Genomic DNA, 13,150 nt, shown 5'->3' on the forward strand with positions numbered 1-13,150 from the left:
CTTATGTGTTGATTGAGTGCACCTGTTTTGAATTAGGTAGTAGGCTTTATTAGTCAGCCGGCCCGCAGAGTTCCTTGTGCGGGATTAATTATTGTGACCATCTGTTTTAGTGTACTTGTGTGCACGTCTATGGGTTTTGTGTTTTTCCCATTTTGTGGGTTTTCCCTAGACCGTTTAAGTCCCCCTGTTTGGGGGCATTTGTGTGTTCATTACGCCCTGTTTGTTCGTGAGGGTTGGCTTATGTTCGCCGTTTGTCGGTGCATTATTAAAATAGCACTCACCTGAACTCTCTGCTTCCTGCGCTTGACTCCTCACCCATTACACTCAGATCGTTACAGGCACAGAGAAGAACTGAACAGGGAAAACTCTAGAAAGTTGACTGAACACTATCAACATTTTCCTTTACTGTGGGAATTGTGATCGAATCAATGCAATATTAGTAATTTTCAATGCAACATACCGAAACAAAACTAACTATGCAAGACTTAGTATGCAAGAGATCTTGTTGTATGCAGAACGAATCAGAGTATGATTCTATTACATTGACACGCACGATTCAGCCAGTACTCTACACAAACCGTGCGCCATAGCCAATCAGAGCTGCAGTAGGCCAATATGCAAATAGACCATTGCCATATATGGATCTGTGCCATTCACTTTGAACTGGACTGCTTTTACAGTATGAGCGGTTGTGAGTAAATGCCCTTGTTTTGAGATCAAAGCAAGAGCTCCATGTAAACACGTGTGCACATTTGTACATATCCTTTGCTAGTTAGTGAGTTATTAGCCCAGTTATAGATCATTTGTAGTCAGCAATGGGGTAGTGACTGTAACCTGTAGGGGGGGCCATCTTGGTGGCAGCAGCAACAGCCCCCTGTGATTGGCTCTCAGTGCCTGCGGTGGAGGAAGAGGCTTGACTCTGTCCTGGGGGGTCGGCCAACAGGAGCAGCCGCTGCAAGCGCCTACACACTAAACTTACTGGCAGCCGATGAGGGCCGTACTCTGACAGAGGTAGATAGACGAGAGGGACAGAGAGAGAGACAGAGGTGGAGAGGCGAGAGGGACAGAGGGGTGGAGGGACGAGAGGGACAAAGGGGTGGAGGGACAGAGGGACCAGAGGGACAGAGAGACGACAGGGACAGAGACAGAGAGACGACAGGGACAGAGACAGAGAGACGACAGGGACAGAGACAGAGAGACGACAGGGACAGAGAGATGACAGGGACAGAGACAGAGAGACGACAGGGACAGAGACAGAGAGACAACAGGGACAGAGACAGAGAGACGACAGGGACAGAGACAGAGAGATGACAGGGACAGAGAGGTGGAGAGGGACAGAGGGGTGGATGGACAGACGGATAGAGAGACAGGGACAGAGACGACAGGGACATTTACAGAGAGACGACAGAGACGACAGGGACAGCGACAGGGAGACGATAGGGACAGAGAGACGACAGGGACAGAGAGACGACAGGGACAGAGAGGTGGATAGACGAGAGAAACAAGGAGGAAGAGGAGGAGAGGCAATAAAGGAAAATAAAGAAAACAGTAGAAGGAAAGGGTAAGGCAGCTGCTTGAGTGGTACAGCTTCCACACACACAGTCTGCGCACACGCACACACACAGTCTGCGCACACACACAGTCTGCGCACGCGCACAGTTTGCGCACACGCACACACATAGCCTGCGCACACGCAGTCTGCGCACACGCACACGCACAGTCTGCGCACACGCACACACACAGTCTGCGCACACACACACGTTATGGTCTGCTAGTGGCAGTTTACCGTGAGTAGGGTTGGAAAGCAACCGGTAATTTACAAAATCCAGAGGAATCTTCAGGAATGTAGATAATTAACAGAATATCTTTGACAATCTAATCTAACTTTGGTCATTTATACTTGAACATTCTGGTAGTTTACTGGTAAACGTTTAAACACTCCCTTCAGAACTCTAACTGTGAACCACCTGTTGGCTCTCCTCAAATCAAATACGATGACAATTACTCTGCCCTCTTATGGGAAAAATGGCATCTTAGTGGGCTGGAGAGCTAAAATGTCGGTTTTTATTTCAGTCCTCAGCGTATGTGTGTGTTCTCTCTACGTGACCCTTACCAGACAGTGTGGCCTCTGCGGTGGGTGTGGGTGTTGGCGTGGAGGTCACAGCCGTGTCTGCCTGACTCCTCTGCTCTGAATCTGGGGAAGAGGTGAGGGCGCATGAGGGAAGCACCGAGCTTTCCATGGATGAGGTTGATGGAGGATGTGCTGTAACCGTTGACGATGACCCTGAGGAGGAGGTGGACTTGGAGATGGGAACAGGTACAGGGTTGATGGCGGAGGCCTCCATTTCCACAGAGCCCTCTAGGGCTCTGGCAGCTTGTGGAGGGGGTATGGTAGGGAGTGTTGGGATGGTGGGGGCCCCCTCTATCCGAGGAAGAGTGCCTGGAGGAGATGCAGGAAATATGTGTTTATTTTCTTTTCTGAAGCATGTCTTTTTATAAAGTTCTAATCTGTTGTTTTGAATTGTATTTTTTGCCATTTGTCATAAACAAAACACTGGTGCAAACTCGGCTCCAGAAATAGCAGCCCAAATAAATAAATAAATAAGGTCTAATCATAGATCTGTGGCAACGGGCCAACCACAACCCTGTCCCAGTGTCTCACCTGTAGGGCGTGTCTGAGGGCGTGTCTGAGGGCGTGTGGTCCCCCGGCTGCCCTGGGCCTCACTGGCCTCCTCAAACCAGCGGGACAACATGTCCGACATTCTCTGCATCAGCGACACGTTGGGACTCTGCTCTCCTGGGGGGGTCAGAGACTGAGTTAGCATGAATTACACGACTGGCTGGCATTTCTCAGCACAGCATTCTGCTAATTATTTCCATCACTCTGTGTTGAGCCAGCTAATCATGTGGGTTAACAGAAATAATTCCCCCAAAACCCTCTCAATTAAATGTTAGGCTTACCTGGTAGATTATTATGACTATAAATTGTTTAAGGTTAATATCAGTAGTGGGTAGGAGCTCAATATATATAATCAGTCTCCTGTAACGATGTTTAAACTCGCTAACCAATAATGGAGCGTGCTCATTATAAATACATTGTGATTTAGTTTTGGTATCAAACTAACTTGTCTTATGATTTTGTTTGCAGAGCATACAGGCTGGCAGTTTATTGCCAGTTCATCCTATGGGCACAAGGGAGAACTGGATGAGGTGTACTGAGTCTCATCCCTGTGTGTCGTTTCTTCCATAACAGGCTGACTACACCACTCACGTCGCAAAATACATTTCTAAATCTATATTATTCAATTAATGCACGCGCCTGCGTTGCCAAGGGCTAAAATAGAAGTCAGTTCTATTTCTGAAGCAGATCGTGCTGCAAGTCCTGCCTCTCCCATCTCATTGGTTTATAGAAACAGGTATCCACGTGCCATCTCCTCATTGGTTATACCCATGTGGGTGACTGAAAGACGAACGAGGCCAGTGGGGGTAATGCACCTAATTTATTAAAGTTGCCAATCGCAATATAAAGTCAAGAGAAGAAAAAGCCTGGAAGGAGGCTTGATGACTAGAAACGAGTCAGTTGACCGTTTTATGTGTGGATTAATTGGTGGCGTACAGGACCTTGTGCATTTCAGGTAAAATAACAACTCAATGTTTATATCCCAGGACAAATTAGCTAGCAACAGCAAGCTAGCTAAATAGGACAAATTAGCTACCAAGTGCAAGCTAGCTAGCTGAATTGCCATAAATGTTTAATGCTTTTCGACCTGTCCCCAAATTAATATATTCGGTTCAGTTTGTTTTGATATTTTAACCTGCGTGTCGTGATCGCGTTTGGTGTGGGGGGACAAAATACATTTATGCATGATGGCGCGCAGCCGGTTTGGGTTCCGTTTAAGGAGCCCATAGCCAGATGCAAATTTATTTATTTTACCATTATTTAACTAGGCAAGTCAGTTAAGAACAAATTCTTATTTACAATGCCTGCCTAACCCAGCCAAGCCCTAACACGGACAACACTGGGACAATTGTGCGCTGCCCTATGGGACTCCAGATCACGGCCTGTTGTGATACTGCCTGGAATCAAACCAGGGTCTGTAGTGACGCCTCTAGCATGGAGATACAGTGCCTTTGACCGCAGCGTAAATCTAGCCTGGCCTAAGACATAGACCTCATGCCTGTGCATTATGTAAAAATAGTATTAGTTAGCTTGTCCACTATAACAAAAGGTTAAAGCGTAACCAGATAAACTTGCTTTGAAGATAAAACCTACTTTCAGTGCGCACTTCTCCCGTGTCCCTGTCGCGAGAGTAGTGACTTCAACTAGCTTTGGCTGCCATCAAATTGGAAAGGAATGGTAACTACACAGGGAAGCTAGTTGACAAAGTAGACCTTAATAATATGCCATTTAGCAGACACCTTTATCCAAAGCGAACTAAGTACATGGTAGTGAAAACAGATCATAGAAAATGAAAATTTTGATAATGGATGGTCAGTCCTTGCTTTTGAGAGTGGTTACATTTCTCCAGCCCCACCCCTCAGCTTTTACCGAAAGAGAAGCAGGGAGACTTTGTTTCTACTGCTGATTGCCACTTTAAGAAGTTAAGATGCAGATTAAATACACACCCGAAAAAGTTAGATACTATAAAAATGTCCAATCACTCAGACATCCAGCACAGCAAACAATCAAATATATTTACAAAAGCCCCTTTTAAAACATCAAAATAATTACCACAGTGGTTATAGAGGGTGCAGCAGTTCAACAACTCAGAGCAAATATCAGTTGGCTTTTCATAGCTAAGCATTTATAGGTCAAGAGAGAGTCAAAACAGCAGGACCGGGACAAGGTCCACATCCAATGAAATTGTTTTTATTTTATTTTATTAAAAAAAATCAGTGGAAAAACAATTCCACTCAGATTCCCTTTATGGATGGTTGTATCTTTGAATTCGCTGTTGAATGGCCTGCTCCTTCTCCATTTTCGGAACACCAGCCCGCTCCCCCAAAGTGATCGGTAGTATATCTCGGTTCGCACTGTGATCCTGAGCTCTCAGGTCCATACAGAGTTATGGTCTTCACTGATCTCACTCTCCGTCAGCTCCATCTGTGGCATTTAGGGGCAGGACTCGGTTGTATACTGATGGTCGTGAGCACAATTTAGCTGGGCCCCGAGGACCTCTTCTCCACCACAGCACAGGAACACTCTGGCACCCAGGGGTGAGGTTTGTAGGCTGTACTAACTGTTCTTTCCTGTTGGTAGAAAACAAATAACATAGAAAACTGTTGGTAGAAAACAATTAGGCTATATATAATTATATTCAAGAATCATTGCATAAACTAGCATTTGCATGTACCTCCTCTGCCTCCTGCATTTCCTCCAGGATGAAAACATTTGCAAATAGTCTGGGTAGCCATTTGCTAGCTACCTGTCTTGTATATTGTCAACACACACACAGCAAATACAGGGACATTTATTTATTTTTCAGCAAACATTAGCTATGTCAACTTCAGTCTAGCTAAATGAGGTGGAGCTAACAAAAAACATTACAAAAACAAATCTGTCAACAAAATGTATTACAGTACTTAACTATCTGAGGTGGAAGCTAGCTACAGTAACTAACGTTATCTAATAACAGCGGTACACTGATAAACTGTGTTCTAATTTTAGTTGCAGTTTAACGTTAGTTGCTTGCAAATGTTATTTGCCGTGAGGGTGTTACACAAAACACTTGAGACGCAATTAACGTTAGCTAGTTATCATCAACTAGAGTTGCAACAAAGTTGTCCAGTGATGTCTAACGCTAGCCTCGTCAACAACAGACATGCCTGGTTAACGTTACCCCTGGCTTCATTACCTCCTCTGTTCAGTCGCTTTTGCTTGACTCCAAAGTCGGCGATGTTGATGGACGGCCGGAAACCCCTACACCAGAACCCTCAATTTCAAATGGAGGCGCAAGCAGAGGGCTTCAACATAGGCTTATGACTCCTTTCCATTCAGAAACTCCCGGTTGCCGCATCAAAAGTGCCCTTCGTCGAGAAGTCTGCCTCCGCGAAGTGCTGTCTGCAGGTCCTGCTAGCTCGAGCTGGGACGTCCTTCCTCTTCCGGACATGGAGCCACTTCTTCAAAAGTTGTGTCCTTGGGAAGCCGATGGTAGTTTACCGAGGGACCTTTTTTTGGGAGCCAATTCATACAGCCTGGCGTTATACAGTTAGTCTGAATTACTACTTGTTGTTGCCATCTTAGTTGTCCGCACCTAACACGCTCTTCGAGTCACACTCCACGTACATACATGGTGTATTAGAAGCAAAGTCAATACCTCAGACAATTATATGATTCTGGCCGGTGCCACACTGGCGTCAGTCGTTCCTATGGTCATTTAAAATGGCGTCCCCTTAGCTCAAATAAACCTTATCGGCAATCAAAATACTAAATATAGAGATGTTTTTATGTTAAATGCACATGTTTAGTATTAGTGGATTGACTACATCTCTTTGCTTAGATTTACTTCCTAAAGCGTTTCCATTCCACATTTTATGCCTTGACGTGGACTCAGAACATCCAATTTCGTTGTTTTTCTATGAACAAGTAATTTTGAGTGTGAAAAGCAAAATAAATCTAAAACCAAGAAAAATAATAGAAAAAATTGTAACAGTTTGGAAGAAAAAAAATATATTTAAGGAACCCCCTTAGTTGTTTAATAACCATTATTTTACCAGGTATATTGACAGAAAACTGCACTACTTTCTCTTGTACACTAAGGAGCCAGGGAAGAGTTGCAGGGGAGAGAAGAAGAGAAGAATATGCTTCGTCGTTCGCAGCTGTTCATTCTTTTAAAGTAGCCCTCATGCTAGAAAAATGTTGGAGACTCCTGGTCTAGAGAATCCTTGTGTCACACCCCTGACTGTATGAACAGTGCTGCCTGGGCCAGAATGAGTTAATGATATCAGGGTATTGCTTGCCATATAAGTCCCTCAATAGTCAACAGCGGACTACCAATCCACTGCATCATCCAGACATTATAACTGCTGACCTGGTGGGGAAAAGGAAAAAGTTTCCTTCTCCTTATTCTACAATACCCTAACATCGATAAAGGTCTGTGATAGCAAGAGGCAGCTTCATCATAGTCTCAACTGGGCCCGGTATAAGCTGTGCGTCAGTGAGAGCTAAAGCTAACGAGATCCCCATGGACAGAGATAGGCCCTGTTAGCAATGAGAGGCAGTGGCAGGGCTCTGTGGGAGAGATTAGAGCTGGAGGAGATGGAGAAGACGTAGAGAGTTATCCAGGTGTGTGTGTATATGTTAGATCCCTCACTTCCAAGGCAGTTATAGTCAATTATCTAATCACTGATTATAATCTTGACCTGACTGAAACATTTATTTTTTTATTTTACCTTTATTTAACCAGGCAAGTCAGTTAAGAACACATTCTTATTTTCAATGACGGCCTGGGAACAGTGGGTTAACTGCCTGTTCAGGCGCAGAACGACAGATTTGTACCTTGTCAGCTCGGGGTTTGAACTCGCAACCTTCCGGCTACTAGTCCTGCCGCCCCGGCTTAAGCCTGATGAATTTACTGTGTTAAATGAGGCCTCGCCTCCTGGTTACCATATCCCCCGCGCATCCCGCAAAGGCGGAATGGAGGTGTTGCTAACATTTACTATAGCAAATTTCAATTTACAAAAAAAAAAAAAAAAAAAAGACTTCTAGTCATGAAATCTATGCAGCCTACTCGATCACTTTTTATAGCTACTGTTTACAGGCCTCCTGGGCCATATACAGCATTCCTCACAGAGTTCCCTGAATTCCTATTGGACCTTGTACTCATAGTAGATAATATTAAAATTTTTGGTGACTTTAATATTCACATGGAAAAGGCTTTCGGAGCATCATCGACAGTGGGTTTTTTCCAACATGTCTCCGGAACCTACTCACTGCCACAGTCATACTCTGGACCTAGTTTTGTCCCATGGAATAAATGTTGTGGATCTTAATGTTTTTCCTCATAATCCTGGACTAATGCAACAAATTATCTGCTCAGACCCCAACCAAGGATCATCAAAAACCGTGCTATAAATTCTCAGACAACCCAAAGATTCCTTGATGCCCTTCCAGACTCCCTCTGCCTACCAAGGACGTCAGAGGACAAAAATCAGTTAACCACCTAACTCAATTTAAACTTGCGCAATACCCGAGATGCAGTCGCACCCCTAAAAACATTTGTCATAAGAAACTAGCTCCCTGGTATACAGAAAATACCCGAGCACTGAAGGACGCTTCCAGAAAATTGGAACGGAAATGGCACCACACCAAACTGGAAGTCTTCCGACTAGCTTGGAAAGACAGTACTGTGCAGTATTGAAGAGCCCTCACTGCTGCTCGATCATCCTACTTTTCTAACTTAATTGAGGAAAATAAGAACAATCCAAAAATGAATTTTTGATACTGTCGCAAAGCTAACTAAAAAGTACCATTCCCCAAGAGAGGATGGCTTTCACTTCAGCAGTATAAATTCATCAACTTCTTTGAGGAAAAGATCATGATCATTAGAAAGCAAATTACGGACTCCTCTTTAAATCTGCATATTCCTCCAAAGCTCAGTTGTCCTGAGTTTGCACAACTCTGCCAGGACCTAGGATCAAGGGAGACACTCGAGGGTTTTAGTACTATATCTCTTGACACAATGATGAAAATAATCATGGCCTCTAAACCTTCAAGTTCCATACTGGACCCTATTCCAACTAAACTGCTGAAAGAGCTGCTTCCTGTGCTTGGCCCTCCTATGTTGAACATAATAAACAGCTCTCTATCCACCGGATGTGTATCAAACTCACTAAAACTGGCAGTAATAAAGCCTCTCTTGAAAAAGCCAAAACTTGACCCAGAAAATATAAAAAACTATTGGCCTATATCGAATCTCCCATTCCTCTCAAAAAAATGTAAAAAGCTGTTGTGCAGCAACTCACTACCTTCCTGAAGACAAACAATGTATACGAAATGCTTCAGTCTGGTTTTAGACTCCATCATAGCACTGAGACTGCACTTGTGAAGGTGGTAAATGACCTGGTAAATGTACGCTACGGTCACAAGACGCAGGCCTCCTAATTGTCCCTAGAATTTCTAAGCAAACAGCTGGAGGCAGGGCTTTCTCCTATAGAGCTCCATTTTTATGCAATGCTCTGCCTATCCATGTGAGAGACTCAGACTCGGTCTCAACCTTTAAGTCTTTACTGAAGACTCATCTCTTCAGTGGGTCATATTTTTAAAATGTTTAAATTTTACCTTTATTTAACCAGGCAAGTCAGTTAAGAACAAATTCTTATTTTCAATGACGGCCTAGGAACAGTGGCTGTTCAGGGGCAGAACGACAGATTTGTACCTTGTCAGCTCAGGGGTTTGAACTTGCAACCTTCCGGTTACTAGTCCAACGCTCTAACCACTCGGCTACCCTGCCGCCCCACTAGGCTACCCTGCCCCACTAGGCTACCCTGCCCCGATATGATTGAGTGTAGTCTGGCCCAGGAGTGTGAAGGTGAACGGAAAGGCTCTGGAGCAACGAACCGCCCTTGCTGTCTCTATCTGGCCAGTTCACCTCTCTCTAATGGGATCCTCTGCCTCTAACCCTATTACAGGGGCTGAGTCACTGCTCTTCCATGCTTTCCCTAGGAGGGGTGAGTCACTGACGTGGTCTTCCTGTCTGGGTTGGCGCCCCCATTGGGTTGTGCCGTGGTAGAGATCTTTGTGGGCTATACTTGGCCTGGTCTCAGGATGGTAAGTTGGTGGTTGAAGATATCCCTCTAGTGGTGTGGGGGCTGTGCTTTGGCAAAGTGGGTGGGGTTATTTTCTGCCTGTTTGGCCCTGTCCGGGGGTATCATCGGATGGGGCCACAGTGTCTCCTGACCCCTCCTGTCTCAGCCTCCAGTACTTATGCTGCAGTAGTTTATGTCTAGGGGGGCTACGGTCAGTCTTTTATATCTGTATATCTTTTATATCTATATATGTCTTATCAGGTGTCCTGTGTGAATTTAAGTATGCTCTCTCTAATTCTCTCTTTCTCTCTCTTGGAGGACCTGAGCCCTAGGACCATGCCTCGGGACTACCTGGCATGATGACTCCTTGCTGTCCCCAGTCCACCTGGCCGTGCTGCTGCTCCAGTTTCAACTGTTCTGCCTGCGGCTATGGGACCCTGACCTGTTCACCAGACGTGCTACCTGTCCCAGACCTGCTGTTTTCAACTCTTTAGTATGCAGGAGTGGTAGAGATACTCTCAATGATCGGCTATGAAAAGCCAACTGACATTTACTCCTGAGGTGCTGACCTGTTGCACCCTCGACAACTACTGTGATTATTATTATTTGACCATGCTGGTAATTTATGAATATTTGAACATCTTGGCCGTGTTCTGTTATAATCTCCACCCGGCACAGCCAGAAGAGGACTGACCACCCCTCATAGCTGTTCCTAGGCCGTAATTGAAAATAAGAATTTGTTCTTAACTGACTTGCCTAGTTAAATAAAGGTCAAAAATAAAATAGAATAGATAAAAAAATTGCTTAGTTCTTGCTAGGTTTTGGCCTTTCTAGGGAGTTTTTCCTAGCCACTGTGCTGAGGCTGAGTTTCTGTACAGAACTTTGAGATATCAGCTATATAAATCAATTTGATTTGATACATAGGTGTGTGTGAATAAGACAAAGCGTGAGTGTGAGAGAAAGCATGAGAGTTTTTTTTGTTTTTCTTTACCAATAGAGCCTAATGGAATTGAAATTTGGAATGAGAGGGAGAGAGACAAGAGGCAATAGAGAAGAATGGGAATAAGAGAGAATGTGTGTGTGTGTGTGTGTGTGTGTGTGTGTGTGTGTGTGTGTGTGTAAGATTCGGTGTACTCTTACCGTCCCGCTCTCTCTCGCTCTCAGGACGAGCTCGTGGACCGGTGTCAGACCAGTCACCTCGTAAACGGAGACGCTTCACTGGGGGTTGCCGCAGCTGTGGACACACACACAAAACATAAAAAACATGCTGTCAAGTCTAAGCAGAGTTAAAAATAGCATGCAAAACATGGCACAGTCCCTGTCCTATTTAGTACCCCCCCCCACACACACACTCCGCTCTCTGCACTACAGTCCCTGTTACTGTCCTATTTAGTACACACACCTCTCTCTCTGCACTACACACTTTCCTCTGGCCGTCTCCAACACACAGGACAACAGGCTTAGAGCCAGGGAACTGGTCACCCAACACAGGTGCCTCTGCTCCTCCCCTGGCCACAGAACGAGAGGGGGGCAGCCAGCTTCAGTGGAGAGAGAGAGATCTAGAACGTGGAAGAGAATGAGAACTTCCACTGAGACCAGAGATAGAGAATGACAACTGCATAGAGATAGAGAGACAGAGGTGGGGCAGCTAAGGAGAGAGAGAGAACAAGAAAGTTGAGATGGTGAGAGGGCTGAAGGGGGGAGAAAGCGAACCCGAGCTCAAGTAGGGTCGCAGGAGTAACAAGATGATGGGTAAAGGAGGAAGAGAACGGGGTGAGAGCGATGGAGGGCCCAGAAGAGAGAGAGAAAGAGGAAAGGCAAACTCCTTGGCAGGCCCTACAGTCTCCGTCCTGGTCTATTTTGGTGGGGTGGTTGGCGGAATATTGCTTGCGCCAGGCACTGTATTTGGAAAGGTATGTGGGAGCAGAGCTGGGTGAAACCAGACACAGCTGAACACACTATTCGACCGTGATCCAGCACATTTCTTACACACCCCCACACCTTCCTCTCTGCTGGCATTTAGTGTGTCCCCCCCCACCCCCTTCTCTCCACTAAATTGAATTATGCCGCTCAAACTTTCTTCCTCCTCCTCTTCCTCTCTCCTCCCCCTGACCTCTCAGGGTCATCTCAGTGCACCACCAGCAGCCACCACACAACACATTGACAGGAGATGCACTGAGAGCACTTCCACCACACAACACATTGACAGGAGATGCCCTGAGAGCACTTCCACCACACAACACATTGACAGGAGATACCCTGAGAGCACTTCCACCACACAACACATTGACAGGAGATGCCCTGAGAGCACTTCCACCACACAACACATTGACAGGAGATGCCCTGAGAGCACTTCCACCACACAACACATTGACAGGAGATGCCCTGAGAGCACTTCCACCACACAACTCATTGACAGGAGATGCCCTGAGAGCACTTCCACCACACAACTCATTGACAGGAGATGCCCTGAGAGCACATCCACCACACAACACATTAACAGGAGATACCCTGAGAGCACATCCACCACACAACACATTAACAGGAGATACCCTGAGAGCACTTCCACCACACAACACATTAACAGGAGATACCCTGAGAGCACATCCACCACACAACACATTAACAGGAGATACCCCGAGAGCACTTCCACCACACAACACATTGACAGGAGATGCCCTGAGAGCACTTTAGTTGTGAGAGCTGCTCCACACAAAGCCAGCTCTGTCTGTTTACAATCAACATCCCCTTGGCTTGAGAGTGAGGAGAGAGGAGAGGAGTAGCTTACATTAGAGACCTGCAGTATGTCTGTCAAGCCATGTGTTTGTTTCTGCTCCTAGCAAAGTCCCATATGGACAACAAACATGGTACCGTGATAAAATCACAATAACTCATGTAATGGACCATTCATGTTTTTAATACAGAGAGTGTATGGAAAAAACCCACTGAAGTACATATACACCAATGACTGTAGATATGACATGGGAAAAGTTATTGCTCACGTAACACCATTCATTCCTATGAAGACTCAATAGCTCACTTAAGCCAAATTAAGTCGGTTAAGAGGGCCTCTCATGGATACAACATGCGCAGTTTGAGCTCACAGAGATATAATTTGAGCTACTCCAGGAAGTGAAGTTGCAGGATAGGTCAGTGCTGCCCCTTCTCATTGAGGAACTAATTTGAAGGTCGACCGGAATATTGCAGGCTGCCACTATCAACTAAATGATCCTTATAACTTATTGTGTGTGATAAATCAGTTCAAATACATACATCTGGTGTATTAGAAGCAATTATTAGTACCATGATTGTCTTCGAAACATTGTTTCATTTATGGCAAGATTTACGGTCCTGTTTTCTGCAACAAAAATGCCGCAGTTGGCCTTGAACTTCCGTGGCTTCA

The 13,150-nt window shown here is 45.3% G+C and overlaps 1 protein-coding gene across 5 annotated transcripts in view; it reads right to left on the bottom strand.

Annotated features, from left to right (window-relative positions):
• Positions 1-13,150, bottom strand: part of dcaf6 (ddb1 and cul4 associated factor 6) — a 57,216-nt gene that overhangs the window by 16,212 nt on the left and 27,854 nt on the right. For 3 of the 5 annotated variants that reach the window (XM_035749334.2, XM_035749333.2, XM_035749335.2), the window contains exons 8-11: positions 10,888-10,981; positions 2,663-2,797; positions 2,114-2,440; positions 835-1,002 (exon numbers count right to left, since the gene is read on the bottom strand). In XM_035749334.2, the coding sequence (XP_035605227.1) occupies positions 835-1,002; positions 2,114-2,440; positions 2,663-2,797; positions 10,888-10,981 (724 nt within the window). The remainder of the gene's footprint in view (positions 1-834; positions 1,003-2,113; positions 2,441-2,662; positions 2,798-10,887; positions 10,982-13,150) is intronic. The other 2 variants (XM_035749337.2, XM_035749336.2) reach the window with 1 other exon arrangement.

The sequence above is a fragment of the Oncorhynchus keta genome, chromosome 34 (genome assembly GCF_023373465.1).
Source record: "Oncorhynchus keta strain PuntledgeMale-10-30-2019 chromosome 34, Oket_V2, whole genome shotgun sequence".
Lineage (NCBI taxonomy): Eukaryota > Metazoa > Chordata > Actinopteri > Salmoniformes > Salmonidae > Oncorhynchus > Oncorhynchus keta.